Raw genomic sequence first — 24,897 nt, 5'->3', positions numbered from 1 at the left:
TAAAATAAGTGTACATTTTTAAGCTGGTTGTGTTTGATTTTTGTAAGGCAATCCTACCAAAAGCGCATACAAAAGTGTTAACCTGTAAGCTCTAACTCAGGGTAAAGGTTTCCCATTTTGCTTAACCCGCCGTCATGTCACTTCTAGCCAATGAGCGTGTAGTTAAGGGGGCGGGAATCAAGTCATTTCCGCCGTGTAGCTCGTGTCTGTTGTATATGAAAGATTCAACAGGGGCAGCAGTCAGAATAACTCTTCAGTAAGTCTTTATGGAAACTACGTTTCCTTTCTATTTAATATGTTAAATTAAGGTTCTAATTATGTGAATTCGCCACGCAAGTTTGCACGAGATACGGTTGTTATATTTAAGCTAAAGAGTCTACTCAAATAAGTCGTTAGCCGTTAAGTTAGCTAAGGTTAACCCAAGTAAAGTTACCCTAATGTCACTAAAAAACGCCATTCAACAATTTTAATTACAATTATCTTTTATATTAAATTAATTCCGACCCAATGCTTGGCCGAAAGAAGAAAACTTGAGTGGCATTGGTACTGACTGCCACTCTCAGGTAACGTTATTTCAGGTTACTTTCTGCTGTCATACCTGTACTAATTGGAAATTGGTAAGCAATAACCTGTGACATAACGCTTTTCTTTTAGATCACCTTTTTTTCTTGTGACATGGTAACTGGAAGCACTTATTTCTACAATTTAAATATTATTCCTATGCTGAACAGCAAAAAAAACCTAGCTATAAAGATTTGAATGTCGGTTCGAATCAATATCAAGCTTGCTTATAATACAAATGGACAATGAGCCACATTTGTTTGTCCCACATAATTCTAGATTCAAAGGCTTTATTGTATTTTTGCACAACAGTTACAGCAAAGTTATTGGCAATGAACGTCTTCAGTCTCATGCTCCTCCAACAGTGCAACATACAATAAACTTAAGACATAAAAAGAGGAATCATTGTCATTTGTGTAATTGCTGTCAACATCACTTTCTAGCAATAATGCCCATGCCTATATTTTACTTAATTATTTTTACTCTACGGTATAATTTCTACACTGAAGTACTAGTCAGTAGAGGTTTTTTGTAGTGTGTGTGAAGCCACAAATCTCCCACAAATCCTGAACATGTTTCAAGGTTTCTTTTTGCTCCAATGTTAAGCTGATGCTGTGACTCCATTACACGCTGAAAAATGACACTAAAACCCTGCTTTCCTTCAACAGGTTCCTGACATCATGAAGCAGCTGCCTCCAGATACTGTGCGGCTGCTGTCCAGCTCACAGGTCATCACCTCTGTGCTGAATGTTGTGAAGGAATTGATGGAAAATTCACTGGATGCTGGGGCTACGAGCCTTGACATTAAACTGGTACAGTAGAAATGCATTTAGAAAATATGGTTTAATAGAAAATTGGCGTTTCATTGCCTATTTTAAAGATTCAATTCAGAATACGTATTTTCTCCTGCATCTAAAAGTGTTCTTAAAGTCTTCACGACTCGCAACAATGATTTTGATTTCCCCTCCTTTTGCCGAGGCAGACAGTATCTTTGGATTTCTCGTTACAGGAGAACTATGGTTTGGACCGTATAGAAGTGCGTGATAACGGCCATGGAATCAAAGCTGAAGACACTCCTGTGATGGCTGTGACACATTATACTTCAAAGATCTTTAGCCACGAGGATCTGGAGCAACTGGAAACGTACGGCTTCAGAGGAGAGGCACTGGGCTCCATCTGTGCCGTGGCCGAGGTGACAACTATTGACCAACATGTCTGTATTAAATTACAGTCGGATTACAATAGACAAATGGGACACTGTTATTGGAATTGGAAATTGTTTATTTGTCGCTCTGGCTCTGTGTTACGGAAGGAAACAATTGAGGTGTTTCAGGCAGGGGAGAGAAATTCAGTTTTGACGGAACTTTGGGAATTATTCAGACCAATTACAAGCACAAAGACCTAGATAACACAGGAAAGGGAAAACCCTCAAAAGCCCAATAGAGCCTCTTTAATATAGTGTAAGAAATGCACATTTTTATTTTAGAACAGTTTTTTAACGGCTTGAGGTAGTATAGTAGCAGCAAGGAATAATATAAATTGCACATAAGCAAGGATTATTGCACGACAGCGTTGTCATATTGGTGTGTGTGTTTTACAGTAGTATATATACAAACACTGAACAAATGGAACACAAAGTAATCGAAAAGAAAACAATTCTCACTTTTTTGTCAATTATAATATTTTAAAGTTAACGTGATTGTTAAGCATATCAGCTTTATTAGGAATTAAATCATTATTAATCATTATTACAGCATATAAAGTGTGATGGTTGACAGCCTGATGTTTCATTGTACTCTTTTCTTTTCAGGTGGCAGTCATCACAAAGACCCAGGATGATGACATCAGCACCCAGTACACGCTGAACTTCACAGGACAGATTGTTTCTCAGAAGCCGTCTCACTTGGGTCAAGGCAAGACACCAATAATTCAATCAGTCTTTAGCGAGTGGCTAAAATCAAAGAGAGCTTTTTATGATAATACTAAATTGGGTCATTGAAGTTGGAGTCTCTAGGGGTTGCAATCTTTGTGGATATACTATTCATTTCAACTTTGCTTCAAAATGGATACTCAATTAAAAAATGATTCTGGATGCAGTACATAGGGCTGCTCATTTCAGTATCTACTCTGTTCTGCTGTGCGGAGAGAGAAGATATCACATGAACACAGAGTAATGTGAGTATAAGATGAAATACTTACAGTGGGGCAAAAAAGTATTTAGTCAGCCACCAATTGTGCAAGTTCTCCCATTTAAAAAGATGAGAGATGCCTGTAATTTTCATCATAGGTACACTTCAACTATGAGAGACAAAATGAGAAAAAAAATCCAGGAAATCACATTGTAGGATTTTTATTGAATTAATTGGTAAATTCCTCAGTAAAATAAGTATTTGGTCACCTACAAACAAGCAAGATTTCTGGCTCTCACAGACCTGTAACTTCTTCTTTAAGAGGCTCCTCTGTCCTCCACTCGTTACCTGTATTAATGGCACCTTTTTGAACTCGTTATCAGTATAAAAGACACCTGTCCACAACCTCAAACAGTCATACTCCAAACTCCACTATGGCCAAGACCAAAGAGCTGTCAAAGGAGACCAGAGACAAAATTGTAGACCTGCACCAGGCTGGGAAAACTGAATCTGCAATAGGTAAGCAGCTTGGTGTGAAGAAATCAACTGTGGGAGCAATTATTAGAAAATGGAAGACATACAAGACCACTGCTAATCTCCCTCGATCTGGGGCTCCACGCAAGATCTCACCCCGTGGGGTCAAAATGATCACTTCTTTGCTAAAAGAACGGTTAGCAAAAATCCCAGAACCACACGGGGGGACCTAGTGAATGACCTGCAGAGAGCTGGGACCAAAGTAACAGAGGCTACCATCAGTAACACACTACGCCGCCAGGGACTTAAATCCTGCAGTTCCAGACGTGTCCCCCTGCTTAAGCCAGTACATGTCCAGGCCCATCTGAAGTTTGCTAGAGGGCATTTGGATGATCCAGAAGAGGATTGGGAGAATGTCATATGGTCAGATGAAACCAAAATAGAACTTTTTGGTCAAAACTCAACTCGTCGTGTTTGGAGGAGAAAGAATGCAGAGTTGCATCCAAAGAACACCATACCTACTGTGAAGCATGGGGGTGGAAACATCATGCTTTGGGGCTGTTTTTCTGCAAAGGGACCAGGACGACTGATCCGTGTAAAGGAAAGAATGAATGGGGCCATGTATCGTGAGATTTTGAGTGAAAACCTCCTTCCATCAGCAAGGGCACTGAAGATGAAGCGTGGCTGGGTCTTTCAGCATGACAATGATCCCAAACACACCGCCAGGGCAACGAAGGAGTGGCTTCGTAAGAAGCATTTCAAGGTCCTGGAGTGGCCTAGTCAGTCTCCAGATCTCAACCCCATAGAAAATCTTTGGAGGGAGTTGAAAGTCCGTGTTGCCCAGCGACAGCCCCAAAACATCACTGCTTTAGAGGAGATCTGCATGGAGGAATGGGCCAAAATACCAGGAACAGTGTGAAAACCTTGTGAAGACTTACAGAAAACGTTTGACCTCTGTCATTGCCAACAAAGGGTATATAACAAAGTATTGAGATGAACTTTTGTTATTGACCAAATACTTATTTTCCACAATAATTTGAAATAAATTCATTAAAAATCCTACAATGTGATTTCTGGATTTATTTTTCTCATTTTGTCTCTCATAGTTGAGGTATACCTATGATAAAAATTACAGGCCTCTCATCTTTTTAAATGGGAGAACTTGCACAATTGGTGGCTGACTAAATACTTTTTTGCCCCACTGTATATCAACTGCAATTCATTTCAATCAGTCTTTGCTATTTAAAGTAACCAATGCAAACCCAAGACAAAAAGGTAACATTTATAAATGCTCAAGTTGCACAATTAACACTTTTACTTAAGCTTTTTAAAATAGTTTTCAAACCTCAGTTACTTTAAGAATAACAAGTGTAGTTAATACAAAAATAGACATACTGCCTGTTGCATTAACAAATGTGTAGGCCTAGACCAGTTCACTTTTTAAATTCTGAAAGTTACACATCAACAAGAAATTCTAGATGAAATAAAACATATATTTATTATTTATGTTAAGTTAGAGCGTACACTATAGGTAGTGCTTTACCTTGCTGTGGGATATTGATTTTCTTTTGGATGAAATAGGATTTGCTGCTGTCTGTTTCTCCTTATATCTACTGTGGGTAAAACACGTACCTCATACTTCCTCTCTTCAAAACATCCAAACTATCCATCTAAAAGGATGCCTTAAAATGATGGATGGTAGAGGGAATATTGTTACAGAAAAATGCACACTGATGTTTGATGTTGCAAAACCCTCTCATCTTAAAATATTTCACACACCTCTGCTCTTTGTGTTTTACAGGAACAACGGTGAGTGTCCTGAAGCTTTTCAAGAATCTTCCAGTGAGACGGCAGTATTATTCCACGACCAAGAAGTGCAAGGAGGAACTGAAGAAGGTGCAGGACCTGCTGGTGGCCTACGCCATTATAAAACCTGAATTAAGGCTCACACTCATTCACAATAAGGTCAGTAGCTCCTCTTCAGTTTGCAGATAAAAATGAGTAAATAACAGCTATTCCACCACATTTGAATGGCAGCTTTCAGTCAGCACACATTATGTATACAATTAAGAATGGTGGCTGACGATATTTTAAAATGTGTACAGTGAAAATGACTTATAATGAAGCCAATTTTGTGATGCAGTCAAAGTGATGTGCATGAGAACATTTGTATAAAACACTGATCTCCTGTCTAAAGTGAAAGAAGAGAGGTTATAGTTTGGTACATTCAATGCAGTTTTGGCCGGATTGGTTTCGTGTAAATTACAAAAGAGATTTTACTGTAGGATATATTTTTTAAAAATGGTCCTAGTTTACTTTTCAAGAATCTTCCAGTGAGAAGGAAGGAAGGATAGTTCTTTATTGTCAGAGTAAGTCTGAAATCTTTCTTTCATCACAGCAGCTCCATTTGCAACATCAACAAGGACAGATATTAAGATACAAGGAAACAGACATTTAACGTACTATTGCAATCACTCAAGACAATCTTCTCAAGACACTTGAACGTACATTTGACCTAGGATTTAACTCTGTATTTAATTTGAGGATTGACTGGTGCATAAAGGAGTGCTTCAGTTTGACTTTATTCAATTGTAGGACTCTGAATCTCCAATTAAATGTTGTTGGCCAGCCTCAATTTGTTATTTTAACAGGTGGATTCATAGAGTTTCTCTAAGGGTTGCAATGTGCAATTGTTGAGCTGATTTTGAAAAGCTACGCTGTGTCTTTATTGAGTGTAGAAATGGACAGCAGGAGAGATTATGCTTCAGGAGAAGTTTATGTGGAGGATGCAGTGCGTCTTGTCCGCTGTAAATGTTAACTTGTATTTTCCCTCTTTGTAACCTTTTGACCCTGGGAACGCTTGTGCGCATGCGTGGTGTGTTTGAGTTACTGGAGTAGACCGGTTACAGTGGAAATGGTGGCCACTGAGTTGTCCTGTTCTGAACTGGAATAAAGTCACTAAAGTGATATAAACGTCGTGTTTATTGAGTCTAACATTGGTAGCAGAGGATGGCTGCTAGTTACAAAATTCCGCCGAAGTTTGACGAGACCAAGCCGTACGAGAGTTGGAAAAATGAAATTAACGTCTGGACGCGTGTTACAGAACTCGACAAAGAGAAACATGCACTTGCTGTCGCCTTGGGGCTTCAAGGAAGAGCCCGTGAAATCGCAATGGAAATACCTGCAGATGACTTGGACATATGAAGCGTATTCTCATTTTGATAGCATCACAAAAGAAAGTTCTCTGTCCATATCGGACTACATAATTGACTTCGAGCAGAGATATAACCGGATGAAAAAGTACAATATGACGCTACCCGATGCTGTGTTAGCATTTAAGCTCTTGGACACGGCTTGTCTGGACGTGAAAAGCAGGCAACTTGCACTGACTGCGTGCACGGACTTGAAGTTCGTCGATATGAAATCGGCACTTAAGAGGATTTTCGGAGGAAAAGCGCCAGGCTCGTCAAGCGGAATACAAGTGAACCAGCAGGACGTGGCGTTCTTTACAGAGCAAAGACCGCAAGGACGAGGACAACGATACACGGTACAGACTGGACAACAGAGGCAGCCCTTACAAGGTACCAATCCACTGGATAAATTCGGTAGGAGATCAAGATGTGCCATCTGTCAGAGCACGTTTCATTGGGCTAAAGATTGTCCTCATAAGAAGAGTGAACATGTCAAACTAACTGAAGAAGAAAATGTTGACGAATGTAACATCACACTGTTTACCAAAGCTTCAATGTCTGATTCAGAAATCTTCCTGGCTGAATCCCTGGGGTCAGCTATCATTGACACTGCTTGTACTCGTACTGTATGTGGGGAGAAATGGCTGGAAAGCTATGTGAAAGACCTCAGCCCAGACCAAGTGAACCAGGTGCTGCAAACAGAAATCCCCAGTAGCAGGCCATTTCGATTTGGAGATGGAAACTTAGTGTATTCCAGCAGAAAAGTAAAACTACCTGCTAAGATAGGACAGACAAAATGTCATGTTGAAGCTGAAGTGGTCAAAGCTGACATCCCACTGCTGCTGAGCAAAACATCTTTGAAGAAAGCAGGAACCATTTTGGACATGGAAAACGACCGAGCTGTGATGTTCAGACAACCTGTGCCTCTTGAATTCACTAGCTCTGGCCACTACTGTGTAGACATCAGAGACAAAGATACGGAAAAGAGTGAGCCTGAGGATGAAGTCCTTACTGTGACAGAAAACATGTCCACCAATGAGAAACACAAAGTTCTTCTGAAGCTTCACAAACAGTTTGGCCATGCCTCAGCAGATCGTCTACAAAGGCTCATTCAAAGCGCAGGAAATAAGGACAAAGACTGTGTCACTATTTTGCAACAAATAGTACATGACTGTGACATATGCAAGAGGTACAGCAAGACCAAACCAAGGCCTGCTGCAGGTTTGCCCTTGGCCTCAGAGTACAATGAAACGGTAGCAGTGGACCTGCATGAGTTGGAACCAGGTGTATGGTATCTCCATATCATCGACCATTTTACACGTTTCAGTGCTGGAAACATTGTGAAAACAAAGAAATCCTGTGAAATTGTCAACTCCTTCATTCACACATGGATAAGCGTACATGGCCCCCCCCGGAGACTATACAGTGACAACGGTGGAGAATTCAATAATCAGGAAATCAGAGACATGGCAGAAAACTTCAACATTGAGACAAGAACAACAGCAGGATACAGTCCCTGGAGCAACGGCCTACTGGAAAGACACAATCAGACACTCACCGAAATCATCCAGAAAGTGAAACGGGGAAAATGGATGTGACTGGCACACTGCTCTTGACTGGGCCCTCATGGCCAAGAACAGTATGCTCAGTGTTCATGGTTACAGCCCGCATCAATTAGTATTTGGACAGAATCCTAACCTCCCCTCTGTGTTAGTTGATAAGCTACCTGCCTTAGAGGGCACCACTGTAAGTGCTAGGGTAGGAGAACACATATCAGCTTTGCATGCTTCCAGGAAAGCATTCACTGAAGCCGAATGCTCAGAGAGAATTAGGAGGGCACTTCGCAAGCAGCTCAGACCTACAGATGACAAATATGTGACAGGAGACAGAGTATATTACAAACGAGCAGACTGCACTGAGTGGAAGGGACCAGGGGTGGTTATTGGTCAGGATGGGGCTGTTGTATTTGTAAGACATGGTGGGATTCTTGTTAGAGTGCATCATTCCAGGCTTTGTAAGGTGAACACAGAGGAACACGACAAGCAGATTGCTCAAGATGATGCTAACAGAAAAGCAGAAAGTGAGGTATGCGTGTCAAACACTACAGAAGATAGCTCAGATAGTGACCATAATACTGACAATGAACAGGAGAACATCAGTGACATGGAGGTGAATACAGGAGAAGTGTTGCACCCACCCATCACACAACCTAATGTGACACAAACTGACACAGAGCACAGGGCCTGTGGTGACCCTGCCCCTTTTGCAGGTGTAAGGTTAAGAACAGGTCAGACTTTAACATTTGTGAGCAGAGATGATGGCATTCAACATACAGCCAGAGTTTTAGGCAGAGCAGGAAAAGCCACAGGACAGCATAAAAACTGGTTTAACTTACAACATCTTGAACCTGATGGCAGTGAGGGACAAAAGGAGTCAGTTGATATGTCATCTGTTGGTAGTCTTAACGTTGAGTCAGAAGACAGGGAGGCTGATGTACTCATAGCAAAAGACATTTCATTTGATGCAGCAAAACAAGAAGAGATACAAAATTGGCACAATAATCATGTGTTTGAGGAGGTTGATAATGCAGGCCAAAAATGTGTCTCCACTAGATGGGTCTGTAGTCTCAAAGACTCTCCCAAGGGTATTGTGCCTAAAGCACGACTCGTAGCCAGAGGGTTTGAAGAGCTTAATATGCAAGAGTTACAGAAAGATTCTCCAACCTGTGCTTCAGAATCTCTTAGGCTGTTGTTATCAGTAATCTGTCAAAACCAGTGGCAAGTCCATTCTATGGATATCAAATCTGCATTCTTGCAGGGCATGGAGCTGTCTCCTGAGGCAGGCAGTGCAAATGTTATATGGAAACTGAAGAAATGTGTATATGGTCTTGCCGATGCATCTCTATATTGGTATAACAAAGTCAAAGAAACCATGCTGGGCACAGGTGGTCAAATGTCGCAGGTGGATCCAGCAGTCTTTTATTGGTTAGACGAGCAGTTTAAGGTTACTGGAGTACTTGCATGCCATGTAGATGATTTTCTTTGGGCAGGCTCGCAAGATTTTTCAACAGATGTGATTCCCCTACTGAAGTCTGCGTTCCATGTAGGGCGTGAGGAACATGAGCATTTCTCCTATGTAGGAATGGATTTTGCTACTGTTGATGGTGTAGTTCAGGTACATCAGCACAGTTACATTGAGAATTTACAACCTCTTCACATGCAACCAGCACGTGCTATACTTAGGGATGCGCCCCTTAATGACACTGAAAAAGAGCAGCTTAGGTCAAAAATAGGACAAGTCCTATGGGTTGCCAAGCAGACCAGACCAGATGTTATGTTTGACTCATGTAGTTTGGCATCTAATATCAAAAATGCTACGGTGCAGTCTATGCATGAGGTAAATAAACTTATCCGTAAGCTTAAGGCAGACAAGGTGACCCTCAAGTTCCAGCATTTAGGAAACGATGCTCTTCACTTGGTGGTTTTCAGTGATGCTTCTCTGGGTAATCTTCCTGATGGAGGTACACAGGGGGGGACATTGATTGTTCTTATGGGAGAAAGAGGAAAGTTTTCTCCTCTGTGTTGGCAGTCCAAAAGAATTCGACGTGTTGTACGAAGCACCCTTGCAGGAGAAACACTTGCTATGTCCGATGGTGTAGACAATGCTATTTTCCTTGCAACTCTTTTTTCTGAGCTCACCACTGGTAAGGCTGAACTGAATGCTCCTTCACTGGTCTGTGTAACCGACAATCGGTCCCTGTTCGATGCCCTCAAGTCAACTAAACAGGTCACAGAAAAGAGACTTAGGTTGGATATAAGTGGTATTAAGGAGCTTATACAAAGCAAGCAAATAAAAGAGATGCTCTGGTCAGACACAAAAGGCCAACTTGCTGACTGTCTCACCAAAAAGGGAGCTTCGGCTCTGGTGCTTTTGAAAGCTCTAAGTGAAGGACTGTGGAATCTGAGGTGAAAACTTTATTGCACAGACAATTCAAAGCACTGAAAACTTCGTTTGCATTATTAATATGTTCATCTTTTGTCAAAATTCAATGTACCAGGATGTCACCGGGATGTCATTTTATTTTGTTTATGGTCATTGGATGACTTTGTATGTTTATTTGAAATCTTGTGACAAGTATTACTTGTACATTGTTTTATTATTATTTATTGTTTTATCATTTCACATAAAAAAGGATAGGGAGATTGTTAACTTGTATTTTCCCTCTTTGTAACCTTTTGACCCTGGGAACGCTTGTGCGCATGCGTGGTGTGTTTGAGTTACTGGAGTAGACCGGTTACAGTGGAAATGGTGGCCACTGAGTTGTCCTGTTCTGAACTGGAATAAAGTCACTAAAGTGATATAAACGTCGTGTTTATTGAGTCTAACAGTAAAGACTTGCGACATATGTAATCCATAAACAATAATACCTGATAAAAGCATACCTGCTGTTCCTTCAGCAGGATAAAATACCAAACTTTGAATAGTCACCTTTCAAGTCTGTACAATCAAGTGTATTATACTAGGAATGTTAGGAAAAAGAGCACATAGCAGAGACTTAAAACACTTCTCATGCTATATGTGTCCTCAGCGCACAGCAACCACAAGGTGTCCTCATCAGTCTTCCAATGGCTGTTCCCACATCACTGGCTCAAAATCTCCCTCAGTTTTTGTTCATGTGCCATATATTCAGGCACAGTGTTGAATGTGTGGTCTTAATTGACGACAATGCCAATGTGTGAAAGCACATGTAAAATGTCATATTCTTTATGAGTATAATAAGAGGGGAAGAATACGCTTTGATTCCAAGACGTTCCGGTCCTTAACACTTAAACTCCACTGCTACCATAATAATAATAATAATAATAATAATAATAATAATAATAATAATAATAATAATAATAAATGATATTTGTACTAAACTTTTGAAAGAAGTCAAAATTGTGTTTTAAAAAAGCAACGTTATAAAGAACGAGAACTAACTTGCATGAAATGATCTGCATTTGTGCTGCATTTCTTGTTTTGTATGTGGTAATTCCATCAATGAAAAAAATCATTAAATACAAGACACATAATTTGGGGGGGAGACAAAATGACTAAATCATCCCATTTTGTAATATGATGTTTCCCGGCGAAAACATAACTTATTAGTTAATGTGAAATATTGTGGTAGAGGATCTGCACGGCGTTTGTAGTACAATACAAATATTTTGCCCCTTAAGATTTCTGTCAAGAATAAAGTTACAGATTTCCAAAAGAAAAGAACACCTTCGGGAAGACAGGCATTTTCTCCAGCCTCCTGATGTTTTGTTGTCAGTACTAACACGCATCAGTGAGCTGTAAAATTGTGACCCGTGATGGAAAATATTTATGTGACTTGTAGAAGCACCTTAGAAACTCGCAGAAGAAACCTTTTATCGAGCCAATAGGACACGAAACATCTATATTTATTTATATATGTAACAATGACATGCATTCTTTTCTATAAATGATCATCGAAAGTGATGAACTTTTATTAGTTTTTATTATCCAGATAAATAAATGAATTGTTAGGTTTATAAAATATCAGAAAAAAGCAACAAAAGTAAATACAGTAAGTATTTACTCACAATCGATCGTTTATCAAATGAGTTGCAAATTATTATTTTTCCTGTCTGTCGACTAAACATTAGTAAACTAAGGTGGCAGCTCTAATGTTTACTTCTAGTATACTGATGACATGTATGAAAGTTCAGTGGTATTTATTTAAACAGGGTACTGCAATGACATTTGGGTGATCAAAAACGGTTATTGTATACTCGAAATATAGAGCAACTGAGGGAAACGCTGTATCAAGCCTCTCTAAGATGAGGAAAACAAATCTGTTTTTAACTTTACTGTAGATAATACGGGCCCTGCACAAGAGTCTAAATCTACATTACAAGATACAATTCAATAAAACCTTTGTGTCATTGCAGTCAGCGCCTGCACATGTCTGCTGTCATGCCTTTATATCGTTCCAACCACTCAGCTTGACTCCAGTGACGATTTTTCCTTCATAAAAAACTCTCTGACCTTAAGTGATTGTTAATTGCAACCATAGAAGTGTTGCTTTAAGGAGTGTTTATGTCCTTTAGCGAATGGAAAGCCAATAAACGACTTGATTGTTGGGTGACGTAGTTCACAATAACTAACACACATACCAAAGCCGTGCATAATATTCCACTCTGTCCAAATGTATTGACAGCCTTTATCATCGACCCAAACACCAGTCATTATTTACCATCGGAGTTATATTGTTTTTTTATCTGGTTACTTTTTATCACCTTTCCCTTGGGTTGCACACTTTTCACAATAAAAGGAAGCCAGTTATTTTGTGTTGTTCCATTACATAGTATCAGATTAATCAGCTGTGGAACTATTAAGCTATTACACATTTCCATCCCTTATTTCCTTTCCCACCGCAGCTAACTGTCAGGTGCCCCGAACACAAACATTACTGACTGTTAACTCCGATTATGATGCCTGAGTAAGTTGCTGAACACAGCTGCACACTTAACCCCAGATTCGGTTTCAGCTGCAGCCACAGGAGTGTAAGGGTGCTGTGGGTCACCCAGGGGCCACAGGACCATCTTATAACTTTCATAGAAATCAGGTTGGATGTTATCAGACTCAGAAGAAGCTAGTGTGGCTTTTTTGTGCAATCAGCACTCCGTTGCCCCTATCCTTTATCTCCAACTCTGCTATTTGTACTGTGTCGTGTTTCACAGCTTCTTGAAAAACCGTTTACAGGAGTGATCCATTTACATGCGCTAAATTGCGTATTTAATAGCCGAGACATGCCCTGCAACGGAGTGCATGCTTTTAGAAATCAACACCCGCAAAATATATTCACTGGTGGACATAAGCTAATTCCTGGGTGTGAAAATACTCGGTAATACTCAGGAAAATAATTATGACCATAAATAATAACTTTTTTTCAAAAACTTATTTTCAGTAAAATACTTTTGTACATGCGTAAAACTGAGCAAAGAGGGGAAAAGAGACAAAGTGTCAGCAAGCAAAGCGCGCGCTACCGGGGCAACGACAAATATTTATGCAAAAACAACCAAATGAATCCAAACCAACATTCATAAAAATAAATAAAAAGGAAAAGAGCGAAACACAAAGTCAGCGGAAATAAATGTGGTGTTTGAGGCGTGATTTAACATGGGGTATAGTTGTGCACAGTTGTAATGTTTTAACACTTGTCTATATTAATATTGTCATCCACACCAATACTTCTAGGGTTCAAGTTTAAATAATACAACAGTTCTTGTTGATGTGAAATAATAGCATGGTTAATATCATGTAAGTTTAAAGGCATTATTTTTCACTTTAACCACATTGTCTTCACCATATCGTTAATGTTCCCTGCCCCACATTTGGACATGCTCTGACATGGCTTCTGTTCATGCTGGTGTGTGTGCGTCTCTTGCTGAATCTCCTGACTGAAACAAAATGTATGCCCTGCAGGTATGTGTGCTGCTTTTCAGTGGCCCAGTTACTATCTTGACGGGTGTTTATGCTGTGTGATCCGCCTGATGTGGACTTATGGAGGTTGACTGGTGTCATATTGTTTGCAGGTGGTGGTCTGGCAGAAGGCCAAGGTGGCCGATCACAGAAGTGCCCTCATTGCTACACTGGGGGCCAGCACCGTTGCCAACTTGCTCCCTTGCCACCATCGCCAAGAGCAGCCAGAGGTCAGTTAAGGGCAAATATGCAGAGGTCACAGAGAAATATAGCAAATCCATTTTATTCAAGTTTTCTTTGGCTGCAACGACCATTTATAGATTAGGAAGTCATCCTTGTGTGTCCCTGATTTCATGGTATTTCTGGCATGCCTCTATGGGGAATGGAGAATCCTTGATGAACAAAAAAACAATATTAAAACATCTGTTTACAAACTTTAAAGAACTCCTGCAGTATAATCTAAGTCTCATTTATCAAGTTGTATGCTCACTTCTTAACAAACACATGTATTTCACTAAAACCTTACTACTTAAATCACTTCTGCATGTACAGGTTCACGCTTGTGCAGGCGTGAATAGTAAGGTTTAAGCCAAAACTCATCGGGATTTTCTTTCAGTTTTTGGGTTCCTTGGTTTACGTAAAAGTAACACAGTGAGTCATTGATATACAAATGTACATTTTGGGGGTAAAGTGTTCCTTAAATCTGTATGACGGTCTTATGATCAAAGTCACCTCTGTTCATTCTAAGAAAAGGATGGCGTGAATGTGAAGAGACTACATGGAGTGCAATGCACTCTGACGGATGAGCGTCACAGGGACATTGCACGGCTGAGCTGGCACAAAGCCGTAAGCTGCCCCCCCCTCCTCCACCTCCACTACACTACTTGCACTCTTTGCTCTCACACTGAGGCTCCCATGCCCCTTTGCCCTTCATTGTGGGGCAATTATGGCAGTTTGTCATAATACACATACTTGCCCCCTTAAAAAAGCTCATTTTTAACATGTCCATCCTGAAATCACATGTGATTTAGTCTCTTTTTCAGGCAAAATTCAATTCACGTTAACAACTGAGACATGTGGTTGTGATTTTATTTGTTTTTAGGAATGTTCCTGAAGTCATTTTGACATTGAGTGATTTGCATGAGAAAAAAATTATAAAGAAACACTGTCTTTGCTTTTTTAAGATCTAAATATAACTGTCAATATTACATTTAATGTTGAGTTAAGAGCGATACATTTTGCAGAGCAAATGTGTGCATGCACGTTATAGTTGACCGTGAGCTAATACCTCATCCTGAACGCCTGGTCTGCAGCCAGCAAATGTGGTCAGTTGGTGGCTGGCCAACTGTTCCCTTGCCCTTTTCTCTTGAGTTTTTTCCTGATGAAAACTGAGAGATTTGTGTTGCTGCGCTGTTCATAATCGAATTATTGTCAAGCAGTAACTTTCTGCTTGGTCACGGTAGGTGTCATGTGGCTCGTACCTGCTGCCAGGCTGCCAGCTAATCCACTCTGACAGATATGGAGCAGCCCTTTTCACCCTGTTTCTCTCTCATTTTCCTCTTTCTTGTTGTTATTATGCTGCTGCGCCTCTGTGCCCAGTTATGAGAACAACCTTTCACCTCTTCCTCCTACTCCCTGTAGCAATGAAAGAGAACTGTTCTCCTCTTTGTCCCCAACACCAAAGCTTAGTGATCAAGGGAACCAGGTTGACAATTTCACCGGGGCCTCGCTCCGGGAGAATCTTAAGAGCCGTTCTTCTGCAGAACAAAATGTGACACTCGTTTTTGGCAGCATGACTTCACATAGCCACGGTCCTTCGGGGCCAGAGGTGCTGTTCGTGCTCTCATAAAGTGACCCTAATGAGCAGAAATACAGAGAAGCACATGTGCCCCGACCTGAAACAGCAGTTCATTTATTAACTTCATTGCCGTGCGTTGCTGCTAATAATGAGCTCGAGGCCATGTGGAAAATAGCATAGCTTTGCCGCTTGCAATCTGTAGTGCATTAATAGCTTTCCATCATTTCTTACTAGCTTACATTCATGATGATGATGCAGTTTAAAGTGCAATTGTGCAGTTGTAATTCGGGTCATCAATTTCAGCTGAGGAAGAGCATGACTCTAGGTGAAAGGTGATGTGCCTGCAAGGTGATACACTTGAGAGGAAATTACCAACTTCTTACTGCAAAAATAAGTTTAATATCAGCCTTGTTATTGTGCTTTTCTCCTGGTTTGACTGTTTATGAAGCATATAGTATAACTCATACCCCAAACGATGTGCTACACTTAAAGGCAACTTCAATCCAACAATTACCGTAGGTGAACCTATCGTCCTCATTTAGACAAAATGAAAACTTGTTTTTTTGCCAAAATAAAGCTGAAATCAATCAGAATTATTTAGACTATAGTTGAGACATCTCAGTGTTTATTCTGGATTCTATTTTGAAACCACTTCCGTTTGTTATTGGCAGCACACCATTACACCAGATGCTATACATTTTAATAACACCCATGTTTTTCTGGCAATTATATTAAAATAACCTCTTGTATCCAAATGTAGAAATAGGTCAATTTTGACCCGACCACCAACATTTAAATGAGTTGATGGGATGTGTGGTGAGCTTTTCTGGGTTTTTAGATTTACTACTCGTCCTCTTGATGCCGTGACAGTATATGTCGGTATGCCATTCTTGCTGCTGAGTGCCTCCTTGCATGCGCACAAGCAGAATTAATGGCTTCCTTCCCAGCTGTGCAGCTGTGCTGTCAGCAGAATGGATCAGCCGTGCCGTTCTAATTGAAAATGTAATGATGATAAAGTTAAAATGCTAGTTATTTGATAATGTCAAGGTTCCTTACTGGAAACCGACTTTGTGCTTGATCATAAACATAGTTTTGTTTTTTTGTTCAGATTTTTCTAGATGGCTTTTTTCCAAAGCCTGGAGCAGATTACTCTTCTACAAGCTCCTCTAACCCGGACAAAACATTTATATTCGTCAACAACCGGCCTGTCCACCACAAAGATATAATGAAGGTAATCATTTTAGATAACTCAATACAAAACAAGGAATACTCTTTTGTGTCTAATACCATTCTTTTATTGCATGTTTACTTAAAAAACCTGTGGATCTCCTCGTTGGATTGTGTGATGGATGGTCAGTTATTGCGTCAACACTACACAGCTCAGTATCCGGATGACTCAGCGCGGAACCGTTATCCCACAGTCATGCTTAAGATTACAGTTCCAGCAAGCTCAGTCGATGTCAATCTGACACCGGACAAGACCCAGGTTCTTCTTCATGACAAGGTAGCTGGATTTCTGTATGTTTGGAAATAATTAGGTCAGAGGTTAGTTTACTCATGATGCAGTAGGAATGGGGCTAGACTAATTTAAACATAGTCTTATATTTAAAATACAGTCTCATTGTGCAAAAAATAGCTGACTGACGTGACCTTTCTATTTTTTTTTGCTCTCTAATCATGCAGGCAGACTATGAATTATGTTGACCTTATTTACGACTGATATTGTTTTGTAGAAATGTTTGTGGTGCCATTTCTTTCACACTCTCTGATCCATCGGAAATGTAGGAGGCTGTGCTGACCGCAGTGGAGGTGTTTCTAGTGTCTCTCTATGGCTATCGGTCTAATGATGCCCCCACAGCAAAGCAGCTCACCCATCACACATCCTCCAGACCGTCCAGTCCTTTGCAGACTGAGGCTTCACAACCCAACAATGAACAAAGTGTAGAGAGGGATAACGGTCCCAGCAAGCAACAGACCTACCTCAAAGATACACCTAAACACAGTGACACCGTTCCATCAAGCACTGAAGCTTCACTGGACCGTCCAACCTCAAATGGCAGCTCTTCATCCTCCATAGCTGAGGATTGGATTGTCAACCAGATCCCAGCTAGGCTCGACTCCAGCTTTTCTCTCTGTGATGATGAAACAGCCCAGACTACAAGCAAGTCCCCTGAGGGACTCGAAGACAACGCTGTGTCAGATGCAGACACGACAAACAACGACATATCTGCCGAAGACTGGAGCCGCGGGACGGCTTTGATCGACCCTGTATCAGGTGAACCCCTGCAGCCCGTCAGCATCCACCAACCCTCAAAGAACAATGATTCAGATAAGGCAAAGAGTCATGGCAGCCCAAACAAAAAGATGCTCAACACCATAACGGAGAAGCGGGCCGCTCTGACGGCCTACGACCTGATCAGCAACCGCGCCATGAGGGCACCGCTGACCCCTGCCGCCCTGTTCGAGAAGGAGGCCCGAGCAGACGTCCTCAGGGAGAAACCTACAGCCAGCCTGCAGGATATCAGCGTCACAGTTCAGGAGAGGTGGAAAAATCTGAGGGAGGAAGATCGTAAGAAGTGAGTTTCCAGACCTTCACCTTTCCAAGCAGTTGTTTCCATTTCTTGTTATGCAAGGCAGAGCAAGGAGGGGAGGGGGGGGGAGTCTGAACTGTCATTTGTGTAAAAACCCAGTCTGGAAATGTTGTTGATACGAGCTGTGTTTCTAATTTCCAGACAACAGCATCTAATAGGGGCTAAGAGATGTCATTTTACGCATCATGGCAGATATCACTAACCCTGAAAGGTCCTCTATTTCCAAAGTATTACGAATAATAAGAATATTAAACTGAGTTAATGTGTGTTTGTTTAATAAACCGAAAACAGTGCCTGAACATAAGCGTCCATAGAGACATTAACTGATAGAAACTAAATATTCCCTTTTTTATTCATGATATTTCATGATTTCTAATTAAAAGCACAACATAAATCTAATATCTAAATGTCCTGTTCCTAGGTACCAGTTCATTTTGTATTTCAAAGCTCACCAATGCTTACTTCAGAAGTGGTGTGACACATAGTTGGCTAGTGACGAACAGATTTGGCACAGAACAGATAGCGGTAACGACTGTTTGTGTTTGACCCTTGCTCCCTCAGGGTCAAGGGATTTACAATAATGAAGGTAAGACAGGGATGGAGTTTCATAAGCAAAAAAATAAAACATGATGATCAGATAAACATGTATTTTTGTAAGTATAGTGTCATTCTCCAGGCTCATGTCTGAGATCTAAGTTTACATAACATTCACAGCCTACTTCCATTAGCAGGTCAAAGGGCGTAGCACAGCGCACAGTCCATCGTTAAGGTTCAATCAATATATTGTATCAATACTTATACTGTAATAGTAGAGAGGTGAGTCCTGAAAGCTTCATGGATGTAGTCCAGATGCACGGCCATGTCAGTAAAAGTAAGCACAAACCTGGCTTCCTACTGATCTCTATCCACCCAGCTACTCTGTGGCATCATGGAACAACACCGTTACCCCAGCCTGGTTATGTTAGATTACTTCATACCAATTTAAATTAATTGCAAAGTTGGAAAATGTGCATCAGCAGTATTTGGGCCCTTATGTAAGGTATGGAAGAGTGTATGGAAAAAGACCTCTGTTTGGAATCCTGGCTTGACGTACGGCTGTCTTAAACATGAAATAAGATGTGGCAAGGACTTTGCTCCTTTCACCGCCACTGTTAAGTGGCTCGCCACTTCTAGGAATTACACTTGCACGAGTTCACGAAACAGGTTCTTAGAATAATGGGGTGCTGAAGTGTAAGCCCTAATGCTGAACATATGAAGATTCCACGGATACATGAGTTAGCATACTGATTTGCAGAGGAAAGCTCTCTATGAAGAACATGTTAAAGATTATATTTATACATTTTAATATCCCTTTATAAATTGTAATCCTTAACAGCTTTGCTACACTGTAGAAAATAAACATAAAAATAAGTTGTCATCAAAACTATATGTAAAGCCAGAAAGAATGTTAGGATTTCACTTTGCTATTGTCATCCATAGTGGTATTTAGCAAAAGACGCACAGCTCAAATGGTTGTTGAATAAATGATTGTATTTTTATTAACAGTTATGCTTTGATTAAACGCCTTTGTTTAATTATATATTACAAGATGCTTGGAACTAGTGTTGGGAACACGGTCAAAGATCCCTCTCTCGTATATATTGGTTTCTTGATGAAAACTACATTTTTACCACAATGAGTTTCCAATACTTATTTTTAATAGAGCTTGAACGTATCATCGTAAGGCAGCTCAACGGAAGCTCTAACATTGTCAGCTGTTGGCTTTATTATTTTCTTTTTCAAATATTTTTTACAGAACTTTGCTGCCCACCGTCTGCTAACAGCTAAAGTTAACTAGCTGTCCCCCTGCCGATGTCAGCACAGAATGGTTGTTATGTTTATGTTGTTGCACTTGCATTAAGTTGATAGCCTAACAGTAGAAAGGTCAAATTAAGAATAGGCAGCGATATCCTGATGTTGTATTATTGTACTTTGCTGTATCTGCACTTTGATGTTCCAATGCTGGCTCTTGTTAAAAAGTTAGTTGTCAAGCCCAATCCAAGATAACCCTGATGACATCATTACGGGGTATTTACTCTCAAACGTTGGTTAAGAGCCACAGAAGACATTATACTACTGCTTTTCAGATTGAGTAGTTAGGAACTTCATGCGTAAAATGGGAAGTTATTTAATTCTAATTTTACCTAGAAGCTTGAGTATGTGTTGTTATACAAATTTCCAAATCAGTGCATGCTGGGAAGGAACTTAGTTTAGTTTATTAGTTTATGTTTTTGTGGACAGTCCCCATTAATTAACTTTAACAAAAACAGTAAAATGGGCAGCTTAGACAACATGGCTAATTTCCAGCTGTTTTCCCCGGCCAGATGATAATAGACACTCTAAAAGCACAACACATAACAGGCATGAATTAAGACGAAAGAGCAAACACCAGAAGATAGAGGACATAGGATAAAAGAGAACAGTAAAATGCAATTGTAAAACCACAGGTACAATACAGGACATGCACAGAAAGGCCCTGGGATAGATTCCATTGGGTCGACACTGGCCTATGTTTTACTGTTAAAGACTTGGTTGCACTCTGCAGGTATGAGGAGAAGGCAAAAAAACACTTGGAGCACCACGACCAGAAGACCAGGATGGCCTCTGCTGAAGGCCAGAGAGAGACGAGTGTGAGCACCCCAAGGGGCCATGCACAGGGCCAAAAACGCAAGGCCCCGCTGTCCAACCAGCAGCTGCTGGACGAGCTCTTCTCTGCACAGCCCCAAAAGAAGATGAGGAGCCCTGCACCGAAACCCTCTCAGCCCCTCCCCTGCAGCGTAGCTGCCCTTCGGCTGCAGCTCCAGCGCCTTTCATCCCAGAGCAGCGCAGTGCCACGGGGCCTCCGTCTTGTAAACCGGCTGGCCTCTCAGAGCGCCTGGGTCATTTTATGTGGTCAGAGGCTCATGTTGTTAAACCCATTTCGGGTGGAGGAAGCCTTGCTGTTTAAGAGACTCCTGGAGAATAATATACTTCCAGCAGTGAGTCTGCAGAACCCTATACCGTTAACAGATGGGTAACGTAAAACTTTCTTCTCACCAGCAAAATGTCAAGCCTGAGTGTTGTTTTGTGGAAAACTGAACACTCATCCAATTTCTTTACATACAGGGATGTTTCAAACTATTTTTAAGACAAACAAATCCTATCCATATTTATTAAGGCTCTCCTAATGTGTTTGTTAAACCTCACCTTGTCTCTCTTTTATAGAAGTCTCGGAGGGGCTGAATATACTGAGGCTTTGTGCAACATGGAGAAACACAGCCCTGAGCTCCACGGAGGGGCCCTCCTCTCTGATCCCAGGCTTGTGGCAAATGGCTTTAAAATCCAACTCACTCCAGGTATATTTTATATAAATGTGGACCAAATGCTGCTGTACTAGCAGTCTTATATAATTGAATATTAATCATTTCCCACTACTAATATAAGAACAAGCCATTTTTTGTTAATCACGCAGTTTAATGGTTTCATGGATGGCCTAGTTTTATTTACCAAATGTTGGAGCCATTTGCCGTCATTTAATGTCATAGTTCACCAGTCACTTAGAAAACTCAGACATACAGTTTCAGGTAACTGGATTACAGGCAATTATTCCTGATTGCCAGTCTTGGAAAAATATTTCCATTCCTTTTAAAGAGAAAGTCCATCATGAAAAATTATGAATTATTGAAGTTGTAAATCATGAGAGAACAATACCAAACCAACCTGTATATTTGTTTTGTCATTTAAACCTTGTCTGCAATAGATCAAGGCAAATGTCAAAATAACTTTGACACATTACAAAGGTTACAACCATACATAACATTATGGACAGTGACCATAGCATCTCTATGCGGACACATTTACTAGAGGTTATTTTCATTTGACAATATATTCAGTCATACTTACCAATGAACTGGTACGTTTAAACAACCAGTTAAAATAATGCTGCATGGATATAACTGTTCAGAAGTCATCATTCTCTTTATGAATGCCAAATCACATTTCTTAATATGTATTTATGAATTGCTCTGAACATGACAGTATACAATATAAACAGTGTATAGGCTGTATTAAACAGTCAACAGTAAGGTCATTATAAATGATAAATATAACGGACAAATAAACCAGAACTACTCCAATTAGACTTGTTTTTGTATAATTGTGACATTAGTTCTCTGTTCCCGTGAGTGTTGGTTGTTTTTGTTGCTGGAACGGTTCACCTCAGTTGACATTAGCTCTCTGCCTGACAGAGAGCGCTCACAGTGGGTTTGTACCCCAGTGTGCAGGTGATGAGAACGCTTGCCCTTTGAGATATTCAAGGAATTTTCATTTGGCACTGCCAGCCTCGGTGGGTGTGCATGGGACTGAAGGTAGCGGCACATGTAAGATGGTCTCATAGCACAATCTCTGCTGCATATGTTGTCCATTCCTTATGATTATATTAAATGTGTATTTTTTTGTATTATCCAGTAATATCGTATTGTGTTTAGTGTGATCCAACAGTTACAGCCAATTTGAAAAACCCAGTAAACATTTGTATTGAGTTTAATATGCTTTTTTTCACAATAACTACAAGTGTTATTCTTTGCATACATTTTAAAAAGGCAAATGTGTCCAATTGTGCACAGGCAACACAATCAGCACAGAAATGTTTGAGAAATATTTTAACTGCCTCTCCAGGTTTTTTTTTTCGAACCATTCTGAGTTCATTTTGCATCCAGAGACGTGTATCGGAAATATAAATCGTGCATGATTTGCAGTATTTCCTCATGAAATGAGAAGCTATCATTCTTCTACCCTACAAGACTACTTCCTTCCAGTCTGCTGGGGCTTCTATTAGTCATTTAACACTCCATTTGGCCCCTCGCTTGTTTAACTTGGTCATCACTCCCGCCGTAAACCACAATATTTATTTATTATTCTTTCCTGGAGATAGTAGTGGCGTCTGGAGTATATTAATCCTTGTTTTCTGCTTGTTTTGGCCAGGCCTCGTCTCGGACGAGAGACATCTGGAAGTGACAGCAATGGCAGACTGCGTGCCTTACCTCGGTGTGGAGGACCTCAGGGAGATCCTGACTGCAGTTCTTCACAGGAAGGCTATGACCGTGCAAGAGTGCCGGCCACTTAAAGTCACTAACTACCTACAAGTGAGAGATGCTATACATTAGAAACAAATGGCATTACTGGTGTTGATGTTATTAAATATCTAAATTGTGACTCACAGGGTGAAGCGGTACGACTTGCCCGTCAGCTACCTACACATTTGTCCAGGGAGGATGTGGAGGAATCTCTCCTAAGGATGGATCAGCAGCTTGGAGAGAGCAGCCGGAGCTGTATCCATGGACGACCGTTTCTCCAACATCTATCTGATGTCCCGTCTACTGACCAGGAGGCTAAAGCTCTGCTGAAGCCTTTAGAGCTGTAACAGCACACCTTAATAAAAAAATCACAGCAGTGCAATATCCAGCTGTCTCATTTTAATGCAGCTGATTATCTTCAATATAAGCTGCTTGATTTGTTTCTGTTCTACTCAAATGTCCAACATTGTTACAGACAGAACATAGAAGGAGGTATTTCTCCACATTTTGTGCTTTTTATTTTGTTCCTTCATTTCACAATAAATAACTTAACATAACTAATAGTTAACTTGATAGAACTGCTGGAGCCAAACTGTTATGATTGCTCTGTGGTGAACAAATAATCACAGGTTAGAATGTGACTAAAAACATATCCACACAGAGACGTCTGTCATTTAAGTATAATAATACTTCAGTGGATAATAGTCGAGGACCAGATTCAGGTGTTACTAACTATATGAATGTATGGTATGATTGTGTTGAAATAGCCCAACCTTCTCATAGATTTTTTCAGGGAACTGGTAAATCTTGCCCTAGAGATTTGTAAAGAAAATGCGTTCCTCTGGTCACACTTAAAGGTATACTTCACCCACAAAATTACCATTTTACATCAATTACTCACTGTGTGCCTATTCAAAACAATTTGACTTGTCATGTGCCTGAAAAAGTGTTCTTCAAGTGTTGTTCAGCAGAAGACTCATAGAAGTACTATTTTAACCCCACTAAATAAAAATGAGTCCAGATGTACAACAAATTGAGACATTGATCTAGTTCTTAAACAGGTTTGCTCTTGTGAACCAATTATTACACATTTGTGTTTTGGTTTTGTGAATAGATTTCTTGCATAGTTTGCATTTTCTTGGATTAACAACAGCGTTTTGCTCCCACAGAGTAACACCTGACTCCCTAATTTGATTTCAGTCCCAAAGCCAGGGTCTCTTGCAGCCCCTGAGCCTCATTGTGGCACCATTGGAATGGGTATTGGCAAGCTCGGGGCCACTGTACACTGCCAGCTACTACCCATAATTCTTTTCCCTCAATGAGTGCCAGTTGCTCGACCGTTAGTATTGACAGATAGTTGTATATTATCCCTGGCTGTATCAAATGCTTTAGAGATTTGCACTGTAATTTTAACCACAAAGTTTATCAAATCCTTGACACTGTGCTAACTTGTGTCGGTGCCACTTCCTAAAGACATTAGTCTATTACACCATCATTCGCGTGCTCGGTAATGTGTGAGTTTTCTTGTGGGGAAATACAATAAATAAGACTTTCCTTAAAACTTAAAGAAAG

At 40.4% G+C, this 24,897-nt stretch overlaps 1 protein-coding gene across 3 annotated transcripts; it reads left to right on the top strand.

The window, feature by feature from the left end:
• The first annotated feature begins 170 nt into the window (after nt 1-170).
• Nucleotides 171-23,701, top strand: pms1 (PMS1 homolog 1, mismatch repair system component). Of its 3 annotated transcripts, none has more exons than XM_063888432.1 (13): nt 171-256; nt 1,230-1,373; nt 1,571-1,753; nt 2,372-2,474; nt 4,966-5,129; nt 13,957-14,073; nt 16,750-16,872; nt 16,999-17,145; nt 17,427-18,217; nt 20,817-21,284; nt 21,476-21,606; nt 23,234-23,394; nt 23,472-23,701. In XM_063888432.1, the coding sequence occupies exons 2-13, from the start codon at nt 1,242-1,244 to the stop codon at nt 23,670-23,672; spliced, it is 2,721 nt and encodes a 906-aa protein (XP_063744502.1). In that variant the 5' UTR covers nt 171-256; nt 1,230-1,241; the 3' UTR covers nt 23,673-23,701. The 3 variants fall into 3 exon arrangements, with proteins under 3 accessions (XP_063744502.1, XP_063744504.1, XP_063744503.1); XM_063888433.1 differs by lacking the exon at nt 171-256 and adding an exon at nt 266-563; XM_063888434.1 differs by lacking the exon at nt 13,957-14,073.
• Nucleotides 23,702-24,897: the final 1,196 nt, after the last annotated feature.

The sequence above is a fragment of the Eleginops maclovinus genome, chromosome 7 (genome assembly GCF_036324505.1).
Source record: "Eleginops maclovinus isolate JMC-PN-2008 ecotype Puerto Natales chromosome 7, JC_Emac_rtc_rv5, whole genome shotgun sequence".
Classification (NCBI taxonomy): domain Eukaryota; kingdom Metazoa; phylum Chordata; class Actinopteri; order Perciformes; family Eleginopidae; genus Eleginops; species Eleginops maclovinus.
This window is presented reverse-complemented; position numbering and strand designations above follow the sequence as displayed.